The sequence below is a fragment of the Carcharodon carcharias genome, chromosome 18, assembly GCF_017639515.1.
Source record: "Carcharodon carcharias isolate sCarCar2 chromosome 18, sCarCar2.pri, whole genome shotgun sequence".
Classification (NCBI taxonomy): Eukaryota; Metazoa; Chordata; class Chondrichthyes; order Lamniformes; family Lamnidae; genus Carcharodon; species Carcharodon carcharias.
This window is the reverse complement of record NC_054484.1, coordinates 70,815,415-70,828,073: the sequence shown is the minus strand read 5'-3', so window position 1 is coordinate 70,828,073 and position 12,659 is coordinate 70,815,415. Positions and strand designations below refer to the sequence as shown.

Genomic DNA, 12,659 nt, shown 5'->3' with positions numbered 1-12,659 from the left:
GCTTTATTATAGTTGCGAAGGAGTGTTGCGTAGACAATGGTGTTCTTTTTCAGATGAAATATTAAACTGAAACCCAATCTGGCTGTTCAAGTGGATATAAAATATCCGAAAGCAAATTTTCAAAGAAGACCAGATAACTTTCCCAGTGTTCATACCAACATTCACCCCTTAACCAACATGTAGATGAATTGGCCAATTTACAGCTTGATCAAAGGCATAGTTTTTCAATCATCCTAATAAAGATGGAGTAATGGGGCAGAGAGTCTTGGGGAGGGAATTCCAGGGCCAAGAGCTCAGGCAGCTGAAATAATTTTATTTTACAGTGCTAATTCTGTCTTTTTCTACCTTGGGCTGGATTTTACCAGAACTTTCTGGCAGGCTGAAAACTGACAAAAAGAGCCAAGAAGATGGAAGATAGGGTTTCCATCATCTTCCTGTCACCACGCCATCTTTCCAGAGGCAAAAAAGGTTTCAGATGGCCTGCTTGCCTGGAGTCCAATTGAGCCACTTAAGTGGCCAGCTAAGGGCCTCTTCCAGCCTCTGGCATTTTACTAGCATTTGGGGCACCCACTGTCATATGAGACTGCTGGGTAAACCCTGGCAGCCTCCTGGGGGAGAGGTGGGAATGCTCTTTGGTCATTCTGTGACCTGCATGGGCACCCTGGCAGCAATGGCAGGCCCTGTGGCAATCTCCTGGCAGAAGTGGCCGCCCCCCCCCTGCAAGAATGGCACCATCTACCTGACTGGCTGTGGTGTCCCCAGACCCCACTTACCTGTCTTTGTGTGTAAATAGCTATCAATACACCCCCATCCTGCAGTTGCAGCTGCAGCAGTGGCAAACACTAGCAATGGCACTGCTGAGCTACAGGCTCTGGCCTGTAGCTCGGGAGAGAGCAACCATCTTTAATAGAGGCAGTAGCCCTGCCAACAAGATGCAACATCGGGTCCCTCTGACCACTAATATGGGCTCGCCGCCTTCTTTACCCCTGGCAGTAGGGCCCTCTGCTGCCTGCATAAAATCCAGCCTGTTATTTCTCAAAGTGCAGGCAAAATTGGGGTTGCCCAATTTTTTAAAACCTGATTTTCTTAGCCCTTGCAAACATTATGTAGGAATGCAAATCTAAATATTGTCTTGAGCATACTAATTGAAAGCAAGTATGTAAACATCCAATGCGAGCTCCTAAGGGTATATAAAAATAAGCAATGAGCAGTAAACAAAAATGAGATTATCCATATATTTTCAATATTCTTTTCAAATGTTATATTGAATTCCTAAAAAATGTGACAATAGATATTTTTAAAATGATAGTTTCCAGATAAATTATACTTACCTATATCGTGACATTTGTGTATTTGAATGTTTTCTGATGGAAGTCCACTCTAAGACGTTGAGTTCAAGGATTTTCGAGAGCTGTCACCATCACTTTTATAAGCAGACTCCACGAATTAGGCTACAACTGCCATGAAGTATCTGTGCTTACAATTGACAGCAAGGCTTGCCATTTATGGAATGTGAGAACACCTGCAATTGCAGTCCAACCACCCATACCCCTCCCTCTTCATACATTCCCAAGCCTGTCAAGTGAAGCAGAAGTGAAAATTTACACTTTATTTTACATTTTATTTTATTTATTTTTGTAATGTATTTCAAATCATTAAAGTAACAGGTTCTGAACAAAAAACTGAAATTCCTATTGCTGGGAAATCATGGAATCCATGCACATGCGAAAGAAAGTGTGGACTGCAGGTTTCAACTGGGACAGAATGGGAGGAAGCCAGGTGTGGTGGATTTGGTACTTAGATTCCAAAATCTCTGACCTCCTGAGAGGAGGCTGAGATATACTTGAAAGGGATGAGGCTTGGGATTGGCCTGGCATCTGGCGAGGCCCAGCATTCAGGAACACTTTGGATTTCATCTTTAGGAGCACTGGGAGGGTGGACCCAAATAGGCTCTACGTCTACTTGACGTGCATGGGTGGAAGAGGCTTGAGATCCATCAGTATTTCATATGAGTAGATTAAGAATACTTGGGATCCAGAAAGCTATACGGTTGCTAAATCTTTGTTGCACTTGGGAGCAAGCTGAGGGTCTGGCATGTGAAACCCACAGTCAATATGTGGGAACACTGACGGATATTAGATCTTGGCATTCAGAGGTCCAGTAGTTGGGATTACTGGATCTGTGGCTTTTGTGCAGTCTAGGGTTTGGCAATACTGAGAATGAGGGATTTGACAATATTGGTGGGATGGCAGTGAAGATTAGCCATCAATCGCTGGGGTAAATTGGAGACGAGTAGGGGAGGTTAGCTAGGATTTGGTAGATCTGAGGAAATGGCTGAAGTACCTGGATCTTGGGAATACTGAGTTCTGGTACTTGCCAGCACAAGTAGAAGGAAGGAAATGTGCAACATTTTCTAGCATTGAAGGAGCAGGATCATGGATTTGGCAGCAGTTGGACAGGGTTTTGGATGTTTGCTAGCACTGGAGATAGCCATACAAGGTTATGGGCCAAGTGCTGGAAAATGGGATTAGAATAGATAAGTGGCTTGATGACCGGTGTGGACATGATGGCTGAAGGGTCTCTCTCAGTGCTGTAAAACTCTATGACACTATGGAGATATAGGATCTGCCTCTGGCAGTTATGGGGAGGATCTTAGGGCAGCAGCAGGGAATCTGGCACTGGTCAGCATTGATAGAGGAATAAGGTTTCTGTGCTTTGCCACGAAGTGGAGAAGAATCTGGGATTTTGGTTCTGTGCAAAAGCTTGGCCATTATGTTTGATGTTCTGGTGGCTGCCCCTATAAAACAATCATTATGCAGAGAGAGTTTTAACAGATAGTTAAAGCCAAAGTTTTTCAGTTGGCCTGTGCTTATAAAATGTGGCAAGATTGTAATTTCCCTTATAGCTGGCTTGAGGTTGACGGAAGATTTTTAAATATATACAGATTTTATAATTGGTTCAGTTTATATTTGACTGACAACTGATTTTTAAATTTGAGTAGCAAGCTATTCAAAATCCAAGATTGTCCTAGTAAACCATTTCCCAGCAGATACGAAAGAATGTTTGCATAGAAGTAAGTTGCAGTTGAAAAATAATGTTAACAGAGCAGTTTAAAGACTTGAAAGAAAATAATTTGAAAACATCAGTTTTGAATCCTGTTTTTAAAAAAGGGAAATACTGTGTGTATGTACTATTATTCTTTCCACTGAAGAAGACGGATGAGAGTTTCCACTGTAAATGTTTAATTATTTGCAATTTTTTTATTTGTATAGAATACATTAAGTTCCATTTCTTACATGTTAAATGAAGTTTACTGTGGAAATCCTTGGTAGACAGCCGTGACTCCCCTGTACTCTCGCCTCTGAGTCAAAAGATTGTGGATTGAAGTCCCACTCCGGAAGTGAAAGCACAAAATCTAGGTTGACACTTCGATGCAGTCTATCAAATGAGCCATTAAACCAAGCCACCTCTCAGGCGAATGTAAAAGATCCCATGGCATCATCTCAAAGAAGCGTCGACTATTCAAAGGCATTCTCCCTGATGTCCTGGCCAATATTTATCCTTATTGTAAATGGTAAACGGATTGTTCACCATTATCGCATTGCTGTTCATGATAACTTGCAAATTGGCTGCTGTGTTCCTTATATTAAGAAAATGACTACACTTCAAAAGTACTTCATAGACTGTAAAGTGCCTTGGGGGCATCCTGAGGTATGAAAGGGACTATAATTGTAAGATTTCCTTTCTTTGCTTTCGCATCACTTTTGAAAATTGAAGTGAGATATTGTTAATACACAACAACCAATAGATAAAAGCAATTACTAAATGAGATTTCTGCTCACCATCCTGAGCACATTTCTAGAAGTTGACCTAGATGTCAAGGCAAAATAGACATTCTCAAGAGTTTAGAAGCCACTGTTGGTTGCAATCTAAAGTATGAGTCAAATAATTTAGTGCAATAAGTTTTCAAAGTGGCATAAACATAAAAGCAGCACTGTCGGGCTAGGTTCTGGGATTTGGCAACAGTGGTTTGAGGGAGGAATATGACACTTGGTAACTGGGTAGAGGATCTGAGAGTTGGCAGTACAGGGAGATTACTGGGATTAAGGAGTATTTTGGGACTAGTCAATGAATGCGAGTGTAACCCAAGAACATGAGAGCAGCAACAGCATAACAAGAAGCTACATTAGGAAGTGAATGGCACCTGCAGCCACAGCAGTAGATTAAAAAGCACTACAGCCACGGTAGTATCAAATGATGGCCACAATAGAAAGACATAAAGTTGTCATCCCAGGACTGGATACCATCTTCATGGCTGCATAGAAGGATAGAAAGTGGTTCCTGTAAAATCTCCTGATGTCAGTGCCTCTTCTACAGCAAGGTCGACAGCGAGAGTGTTGAATAACTTGGTTAATTTTATACGGCTCAACATCTGTGACTGGCAGTTTTTCTTACCTGACTACTTCATGATTGATAGGTTTTCCTTGCTGTAACTTTTTTGAACAAAGCTCCATTATTTTAAAATTTATTTCCATCCATTGTTTTATCTCCACCTTTTAGCCTATTTTGATCTCTTCCCCTACCCCACCAATTAGGGCCATCTGTCACTTGCTCGTCCTGCTTTCTACTCTTAATGTCACCATTAGCACATTCCTTAGCTAATATCACCACCGTCAACACCCCTTTGTCCTATTGTCTGTGACATCTTTGGCAATCTCTTCTTTGCCTCCACCTATCACTGGCCCTCTATCCAGCTCTACCGGTACCACCCTCTTCAACCAGTTTATATTTCACCTCATTTCTATTTTTCCTTTGTTCTGATGAAGTCATACAGACTCGAAACGTTAACTGTATTCCTCTCCGCAGATGCTGTCAGACCTGCTGAGTTTTTCCATCTATTTTTGTTTTTGTTTCAGATTTCCAGCATCTGCAATATTTTGCTTTTAGCATTGCTAACCTGACTGTTTAATCTAATCAGATACTTGTGCGACATAGACTTGCCACATCTGAAAGCTCACATGTCATGATTCTCACAAGTCCACAGAACCATAGAAAATTTACAGCGCAGAATGAGGCCATTCAGCCCATCATGTCTGTGCCAACCAGAAAAAGATGAATAAAAAACTAGCTGTTCGTTTTAACCCCACTTTCCTGCACCTGGTCCGTAGCCTTGCAGGTTACAGCGCTGATGCAGACCCAAGTACCTTTTAAATGAATTGAGCATTTCAGCCTCAACCATCAATTTAGGCAGTGAATTCCAGGCGCCTTCTGCATGAAAACATTTTTCCTTGTGTCCCCTCTATTCCTTCTACCAATCACCTTAAACATGAGTCCCCTGGTAATTGACCCCTCAGCTAGGGGAGACAAGTCTTTACTGTTTACCCTATCTAGACCCCTCATAATTTTGTACACCTTAATTAGGTCACCCCTCAGCCTCCTCTCTCCTAAGAAAAACAACCAAAGCCTATCTTTCCTCATAGCTACAATTTTCAAGCCCTGGCAGCATTCTTATAAATCTTCTCTGCACTCTTTCCAAAGCAATTATGTCTTTCCTGTAATGTGACCAGAGCTGTGTACACAATTCCAGCTGTGGCCTAACCACTGTTTTATATAGTTCCATCATTACATCCCTGCTTTTGTACTCAATACCTCGTTGGGCCTGGGTCCCCCCCTCCCCGGCCTGGGAGACCGTGCTCTCTCTCCCTTTCCCTCTCTCTCTCTTTCTTACACACCCACACACTCTCTCGCCTGCGTGCTCTCTCTCGCGCCCGTCCACTCCTCCCCCTCTCTCTTTCTCAACCGTGCGCCTGCTACTCCTCACTCTCTCTCTCTCTCTCTCCCTCTCTCTCACATGCCCTCCCTTTCACATGCATGTCCACTCCTCCCTCTTTCTCTCTCGCCCGCACGCACGCTTCACCTCACTGTCTCTCTCTCTCTCTCACACGCCGTCCCTTTCTCTCACGCGCCCCGTCTGCCCCCTCTCCGACCGTGCGCCCTCTGACCGCGCCCCCTCTGCCCCTCTCTCCATCCGTGCCTGCCCATTCCCCCACCCCTCTCTCCGACCTCGCCCTCTCTCTCTGCCTCCCTCTCTCCCCGGGCGCATGCTCTCTCTGACTCTCTCTGTTTCTGTCTCTGTCTCTGTTTCTCTCTGTCTCTGTCTCTGTCTCTCTCTCTCTCTCTCTCTCTCTCTCTCTCTCTCTCTCTCTCTCTCTCTGGGTGTGCACTCTCTCTGGCCCTCTCTCCGGTCACACGGTCTCTCTGACCCACTCTCTCTCACTGGGCGCGCACTCTCTCTGACCTCTCTCTGTCTGTCTCTCTCTTTCTCTCCCCGGGCGCATGCTCTCTCTCTCTCTCTCTCTCTCTCTCACTCTCAGCGCGCGCTCTCTCTGGTGTGCACCCTCTGTCTCTCCCTCCCTCGGCGAGCTCTCTCCACCCGCATGCTCTCTCCTTTCTCTCCCCCTCTTCCCTTCCCCTCCCCCCCCCCCCCCTTCACTCATGCCTGCGCTCTATTGCTCTTGCCTATGTGAGAGATGGAAAATCCTCAAAGAATTGCGAAAACACTGGATTGCAGATACGTTTTCTTGACTTTGTGTTTACTTACCACTGGCCTCAGCCTGCATAAGCTCAAGATATTGCAGATTCAGCTTTAATGTTTTATTACTCATTGTGCACATGTCACACAGCTGATTTTTTTTGGAAAGTGCACAAACAAAGTGCATAAACAGGAAAATAAAATCACTCAGCCACATGACAGGATGTGTTTCGACACTTCTTGAGAGTTGCCTGGTTGCATGCAGCTCTCTTAAAGTATACAATTGACAAAATGTCAGCAAACATAATGTTGCACATCCTGATGAATGATTAATAAGTTAAGTGTTGCTGATGACAGTGCTGTCAGGTGGCACTTACTCAGCAACAACCTGCTCAGCAGTGCTCAGTTTGGATTCTGTCAAGGCCACCTAGATCCAGACCTCATATGGACAAAAGAACTGAATTTCCAGAGGTGAGGTGAGTGAGCTGCCCTTTACATCAAGGTAGCATCAAGGAAGCCCTAGCAAAATTTGAAGCCAATAGGAATTGGGCTGAAAACTTTCCATTGGTTGGAATCATGTCTAGCACAAAGGAAAGATGATTGTGGTTGTTGGAGACCAATCATCTCAGCCCCAGGACATCGCTGCAGGAGTTTTTCAGGATAGTTTCCTAGACCTAACCATCTTCAGCTGCTTCATCAGTGACCTTCCAACATCAGGTGGAAGTACGAATGTTCACTGACGATTTACTGAAACGTTCTGTGTCAGCATTCAGCAAGATTTAAGCAACATTCAGGCTTGGGGTGATAAGTGGCACGTGACATTCATGCCACACAAGTACCAGGAAATGACCATCTCCAATAAGAGTGGCGCTCATCATTTCCATTTGATATTCAACAATATTACCATCGCTGAATTCCCCCACCTTCAACATGCTGGGAGTTATTATTGACCAGAAATTGAACTGGACCAACCATGTCAATACTATGGCTACAAGACCAGGTCAGAAGCTGTGAATTCTGATGTGAGTAGCTCACTGCCTCTCCAAAGGCTGTCCACATGGCGCAAGCCTAGAGTGTGATGAAGTACTCTCCATTTTTTTGGAGCTGCATGCAACCAGGCAACTCAAGAAGCTCAACATCATCCAAGACAAAGCAGCCTGCTTGATTGGCACCCATTTCATCATTCTCTCCTTCCAGCACTGGAGCTCAATAGCATGGATCTTATTTTGGAAGGAAACTCCTTGGACAGTACCTTCCAAACCCACGACCCCTACCACCTCGAAGAAGAAGGGCAGCTGATGCAAGGGAACACCACAACCTACAAGTTCTCCTCCAAACCACATAGCACTGGAGAACTATGTTTTATCACCATCCCTTCTCAGTTACTGGATCAAAATTCTGGAACATCCTACCTATCAGCACTGTGGATATATCAACACCATATGGGCTGTATGGTTCAAGAAGGTGGCTCACCACCACCTTTGGGGTTTGGGCAGAGAACAAGAGGTCCTTGTTCACACCATCTGCCACTTGTTTATCATGCCAGATAGCAGAATAAGAGCGAGCTTGGTGTTGAAAGATGGCATAAGACAGGAAAGTACTATCATCCTGAATGCCCTCAACAATAACAGATGTCTCAGATTCTGTTGTAGCTTGCCCTATGATGTGAACATCCATCTCCTCCATAGGACTCAGGAGATGCAGGCATTCTTGTCCCCACATTCTGCACTGTTCCTTTCTATTTTGTACCATCTTGCCTGCAAGAGAGTGGAACGGAGGTCAATGAGTGTGTACCACTGTGTTTGGGTGCGGTGTGTGCTATAACTGAAAAGCTGGAGGTATGTGTAAGCAGCGAGACTTTGTTGTGAGGCTGGAAGCATTGGTAGGTGGGTGAGGTAGAGCACCTAAATATCAGGAATTAATCCCAAGTGCCAAACACCAGTGCTCGTTAATTGATTGGGGGTGTGGTCCATTTAGCAGTCTGAGGGGCTGATAGAGCTTTGGGTAGGAGGTGTCGTGTGAAGTTGCATATACTGATCTTGACCACAGGTGTGAGGTCATTAAATTTCTTGTGGTGTTACTGTCAGGTCCTCGGGGCCATATACTAGTAGTTGATCTCCCGATGTTTGCTCCCAATCACTTCTAAGCACAGTCCTTGAGGGACTCCTGATCTCCTGCAGAAGCATGGCACCTCTCCCCTTGTCCACCTCTACCACTAGGGCTTCCAGCACTTCATTTGTGACCATGGAACTCCCTCTCTATCCTGATGTTCCATTTTCCTGGTTTACAATTGCAGCAAAAGTATTTACCAGCAGCCTCCTGTAATTCAGTGCCTTTTCCCTTTAGAAGGTATGTTCTATTAGCACACACTGCTCGGCTCCCTCTGGCAATAAAGTCCAACATACCATTTGCCTTCCTAACTGCTTGCTGCACCTGCATGTTAGCTTTCAGTGACTTATGAACAAGAACTCTCGGGTCTCTTTGGACATCAACACTTCACAATCTCTCACCATTTAAGAAATACTCTGTTTTTCCTACCAAAGTGGATAACTTCACATTTTTCCACATTGTATTCCATCTACCATGTTCTTGTCCATTCACTCAGCCTGTCTAAATACCCTTGATGCCTCTTTGCATCCTCCTCAAAACTCTAAATGCAGGTGCAGACAGCAGCACAACAGACACTTAGCCCCACACTACAACCAGATAAACGTCAGCATGAAATTTGCAAGCTATCTACATCCACTTCATCAGGCATGAGGTGGTTGTGAATTACGACCCTCGTACCCAAAAAAAGGCTTAGACCAATTCTTAGCTCACTATATTGTCAATTTGATTTTTCTGAATATAAAACTTAGCATGCGTATTATTCAGCTGTATATTTGGCTAGTGGAATGGCATGATAACTTCCTGCCATATAGATAGAACTAACCTTGAAATTATTACCTGATATCGGGGGTAGGCAGAATATTGGCATTGAGGCCGCAATCAGATCAACCATGATCTTATTGAATGGCGGAGTAGGCTTAAGGGGCCAAATAACTTACTCCTCCTAATGCGTATATTGTATTTATAATTTTCCATAATCTTCCAGAGGATCAATTCCATGATGTATACTGCATGTTGCATGAAATGCCACCTTGTAAATTTCACTAGTAAAATATTACTTCAATAATGAATATAAAAGAGAAAGGAATACCCACATATATTTCTCATTTTAAATATCTAGGTAATTGATTAAATATCAGTGATGGACTTTAGTGTACTGGGGTCAGTTTCATCACAAGATAAAATTAAATTATAGATGAGATAAACAAGTTTTTTTTTCTTTTGAGTTCCAAATGCACACAGTGAAAACAATCTTATTTTAATAAAACAATTTTTTTCTGTTGTTTGTGATTATGTTGACTGCAGCTGCAACTTTGCAAATAATTAAGTGAAAGGTGAAGTTGAATGGAAGGTATATATACATGATGTGTGCTTTGTAAAGGTGCTTCAGTTAGTCTTTCACTCTGTCTGTAACCTAAATTATAATATGTTGTGATATGGATTCCTCCATAATTACTCCAAAACATAAAATTATTACATGCCAGATTATTGTATCCTTTTACTTTTCAATATCACAAAGGATTACAATGATGCTCCTCTTGTGACTAATCGATTTGTACCTAGTAAAGCTCAGCATTAGCTTTCTTTATCAACCAAGATATTGAGGATGACAGAGTGAATATTAGCCCAATCATGTTTTTTCTTGGTTCAGGCTATCATCTCAATCAAACAGCCCAATAAAGTTAGTATTTTCATTTAATTTATTTCAGGGGGCAGTGCTAGCAGCTGTATCAAGCCACAAGTTCAATTCTTTCTATGGAGACCCTCCTGAAGAGCTGCCTGATTTCTCTGAAGACCCCACTTCCTCAGGTAATTTTTTCCATTCTAGAGAAAACCTCATGTTAAAGCTAATCCTGATGGAGCAAAATGCTGAAGCTCCACAACAAAAACGTAATTTTTGTATCTATTAAATCCATGGCCCAAATTTCCCGGTGTCCAGATTGTTGAATGTGGGACACAAGTTGGGAGATGTACATCAGGATCCCACATCACACATGTGGAAATTGCCTGGGAAGTTTAAGCTTCCAGGACCCTCCGTGAAAGCTTGGGGTCGGAGACTTGGATGATACGTGGGACTTATCTGCATACCCATCCTGGAAATATTACACAGTTGAATACCTGGTCTAACTCAGTGATTAGCCAGCTAACTCAACTGAGCACCACAACTGATTCCCCACAATACCGCCCACCCCCCCACTCAACATCCACCCCCTCATAACCTGACCATTCACCCACTAACCCACTCACCCGTTCATCTACTAATCCACTCGCCCACCCACCCATCCATCCATCAAAAGACTTGAGATTTTTTAAAAGTTAAAATTGAATATGGTAGCTCATGCCGTAAAAAGGGTGCATGTTTTCTTCTTCCCCGACTCTCCTACATTCACCAGTCTTCCACATGAAAGACTTCACTGGTCCATTTCTGCTTTGGCTAAGATCAGAAATCCCGGATGAAAATGGGTAGTATTTTTGGGTTGGAGATAACTCTGTGACCTGAAGGCCTTGGCCCATATTTCCTTATTGACACAGAACATTATCTTTAACCATAAATAATGAAAAACAATTGTCGTACAATTATTGGGAAAGGAGGGTAGTGGTGCTCAGTTGAGTTAAAGTATAAAACTGTCCCAGGTGGACTTGTGATTAGGATATAGATGAGGTTAAATCAGAAAGAAGTAGATTTCTGTTCATTCCTTTGTGTGTAACTCTCTCCATTTTATGTTCTATTTAATTTCCTTCCGAGGTAAAGATATTTTCCATCTTGAGCATCTCTTTCCTTGTCGCTTCAATCCCAGCTTCTCATCACACTCCCTCATTCTCAACTCCTCCTCTCCCACTACCTCTCCCTGTCTCTCCTATTCCCTCACACAGTCTCCTCCTCAATCCTCACCATCTTCCTGTACACCCTCTACCCCCTCCCTCTCCACTGCATCATCTCCCCCTCACTCTGCGCCACACCGTCTCCCCCTCACTCTGCACTGCACCATCACTCCTCCCACCCCTTCCACTCCACCATATCTGCCCACTCACCATTACAATGTCTCCTCACCTCTTGATCGCACCTTCTCTCCCCCACTCTCGACTGCACCGTGGCTCCGCCCACTGGACCATCTCTCCCTGGCTTACTCCACTGCACCGTCTCTCCCTCCTCCCTACTCGGTCCACCGTCCCATCCCTCCCCCTGCCCACTCCACTACCGTCTGTCGGTGCCGCCTGCTCCATCGTACCATGTCTCCCCCTGCCCACTCATTGTACCATCTCTCCCCCTCACCCGCTGCACTGTAGCGTCTCTCACCACCTCCATCCTCACACCTGCCCCTTCATCTCCACAGAACTATCTCTGCTGTGCCACCTCCCCCTCTGCGCTGCCGCCTCCCGCACCCCCTTCCCCATCATGTTGTCTCCTTCCCCATCATGTTGTCTCCTTCCCCATCATGTTGTCTCCTTCCCCAATCAAAAGTGCAAATTTTCAAACTTGTTGCCGTCATTTGAATTTATATATTCAGACATAAGTATTCGTTCCACACCCACTCTTTGCCTGTGTGGTTAGAGCCCTGTATCTGGTAATCTATAATTAGACATTTATAGCTATTTTACTTCCTGTGTAAATACAATTTAGGTTTGAGCAGCAGTGCACTAAATTAACTTAGCCGTTGTTGCCATTTTGTTTTTGTGTGCTAATAATGTTGCTCGCTTTAGATTTTGTAATCAATACACAAAGTTTATGAAATCAAAGTTAATAGTGTAACTTGTAAACTGTGAACTAGCAGCAAATTGAGTAATCTCACCGTGCCTGTCTTTGAAAGACCATTGGCTTGTGAAAGGTATTGAAATAAATTATAATAGTGTGACAAAATGCTGTTAAGGTTGGCAATGAATTATTTGTAATTTACAGAAGTGTGCTAATGGTACCATCCCCAAAAGCTTAACCATCCCCAAAAGTATACTTGTATTTTTTAAATATCTGATCCATTCAATAATGAAGTACTTTCCTGAAAAATTGGTGTTGATTTAT

General features: G+C 43.6%; 1 protein-coding gene across 6 annotated transcripts in view; it reads left to right on the top strand.

Moving 5' to 3' along the window:
* Positions 1-12,659, top strand: part of caska (calcium/calmodulin-dependent serine protein kinase a) — a 494,230-nt gene that overhangs the window by 323,644 nt on the left and 157,927 nt on the right. For all 6 annotated transcript variants that reach the window (XM_041210838.1, XM_041210837.1, XM_041210836.1 and 3 more), the window contains one exon: positions 10,351-10,450. In XM_041210838.1, the coding sequence (XP_041066772.1) occupies positions 10,351-10,450 (100 nt within the window). The remainder of the gene's footprint in view (positions 1-10,350; positions 10,451-12,659) is intronic.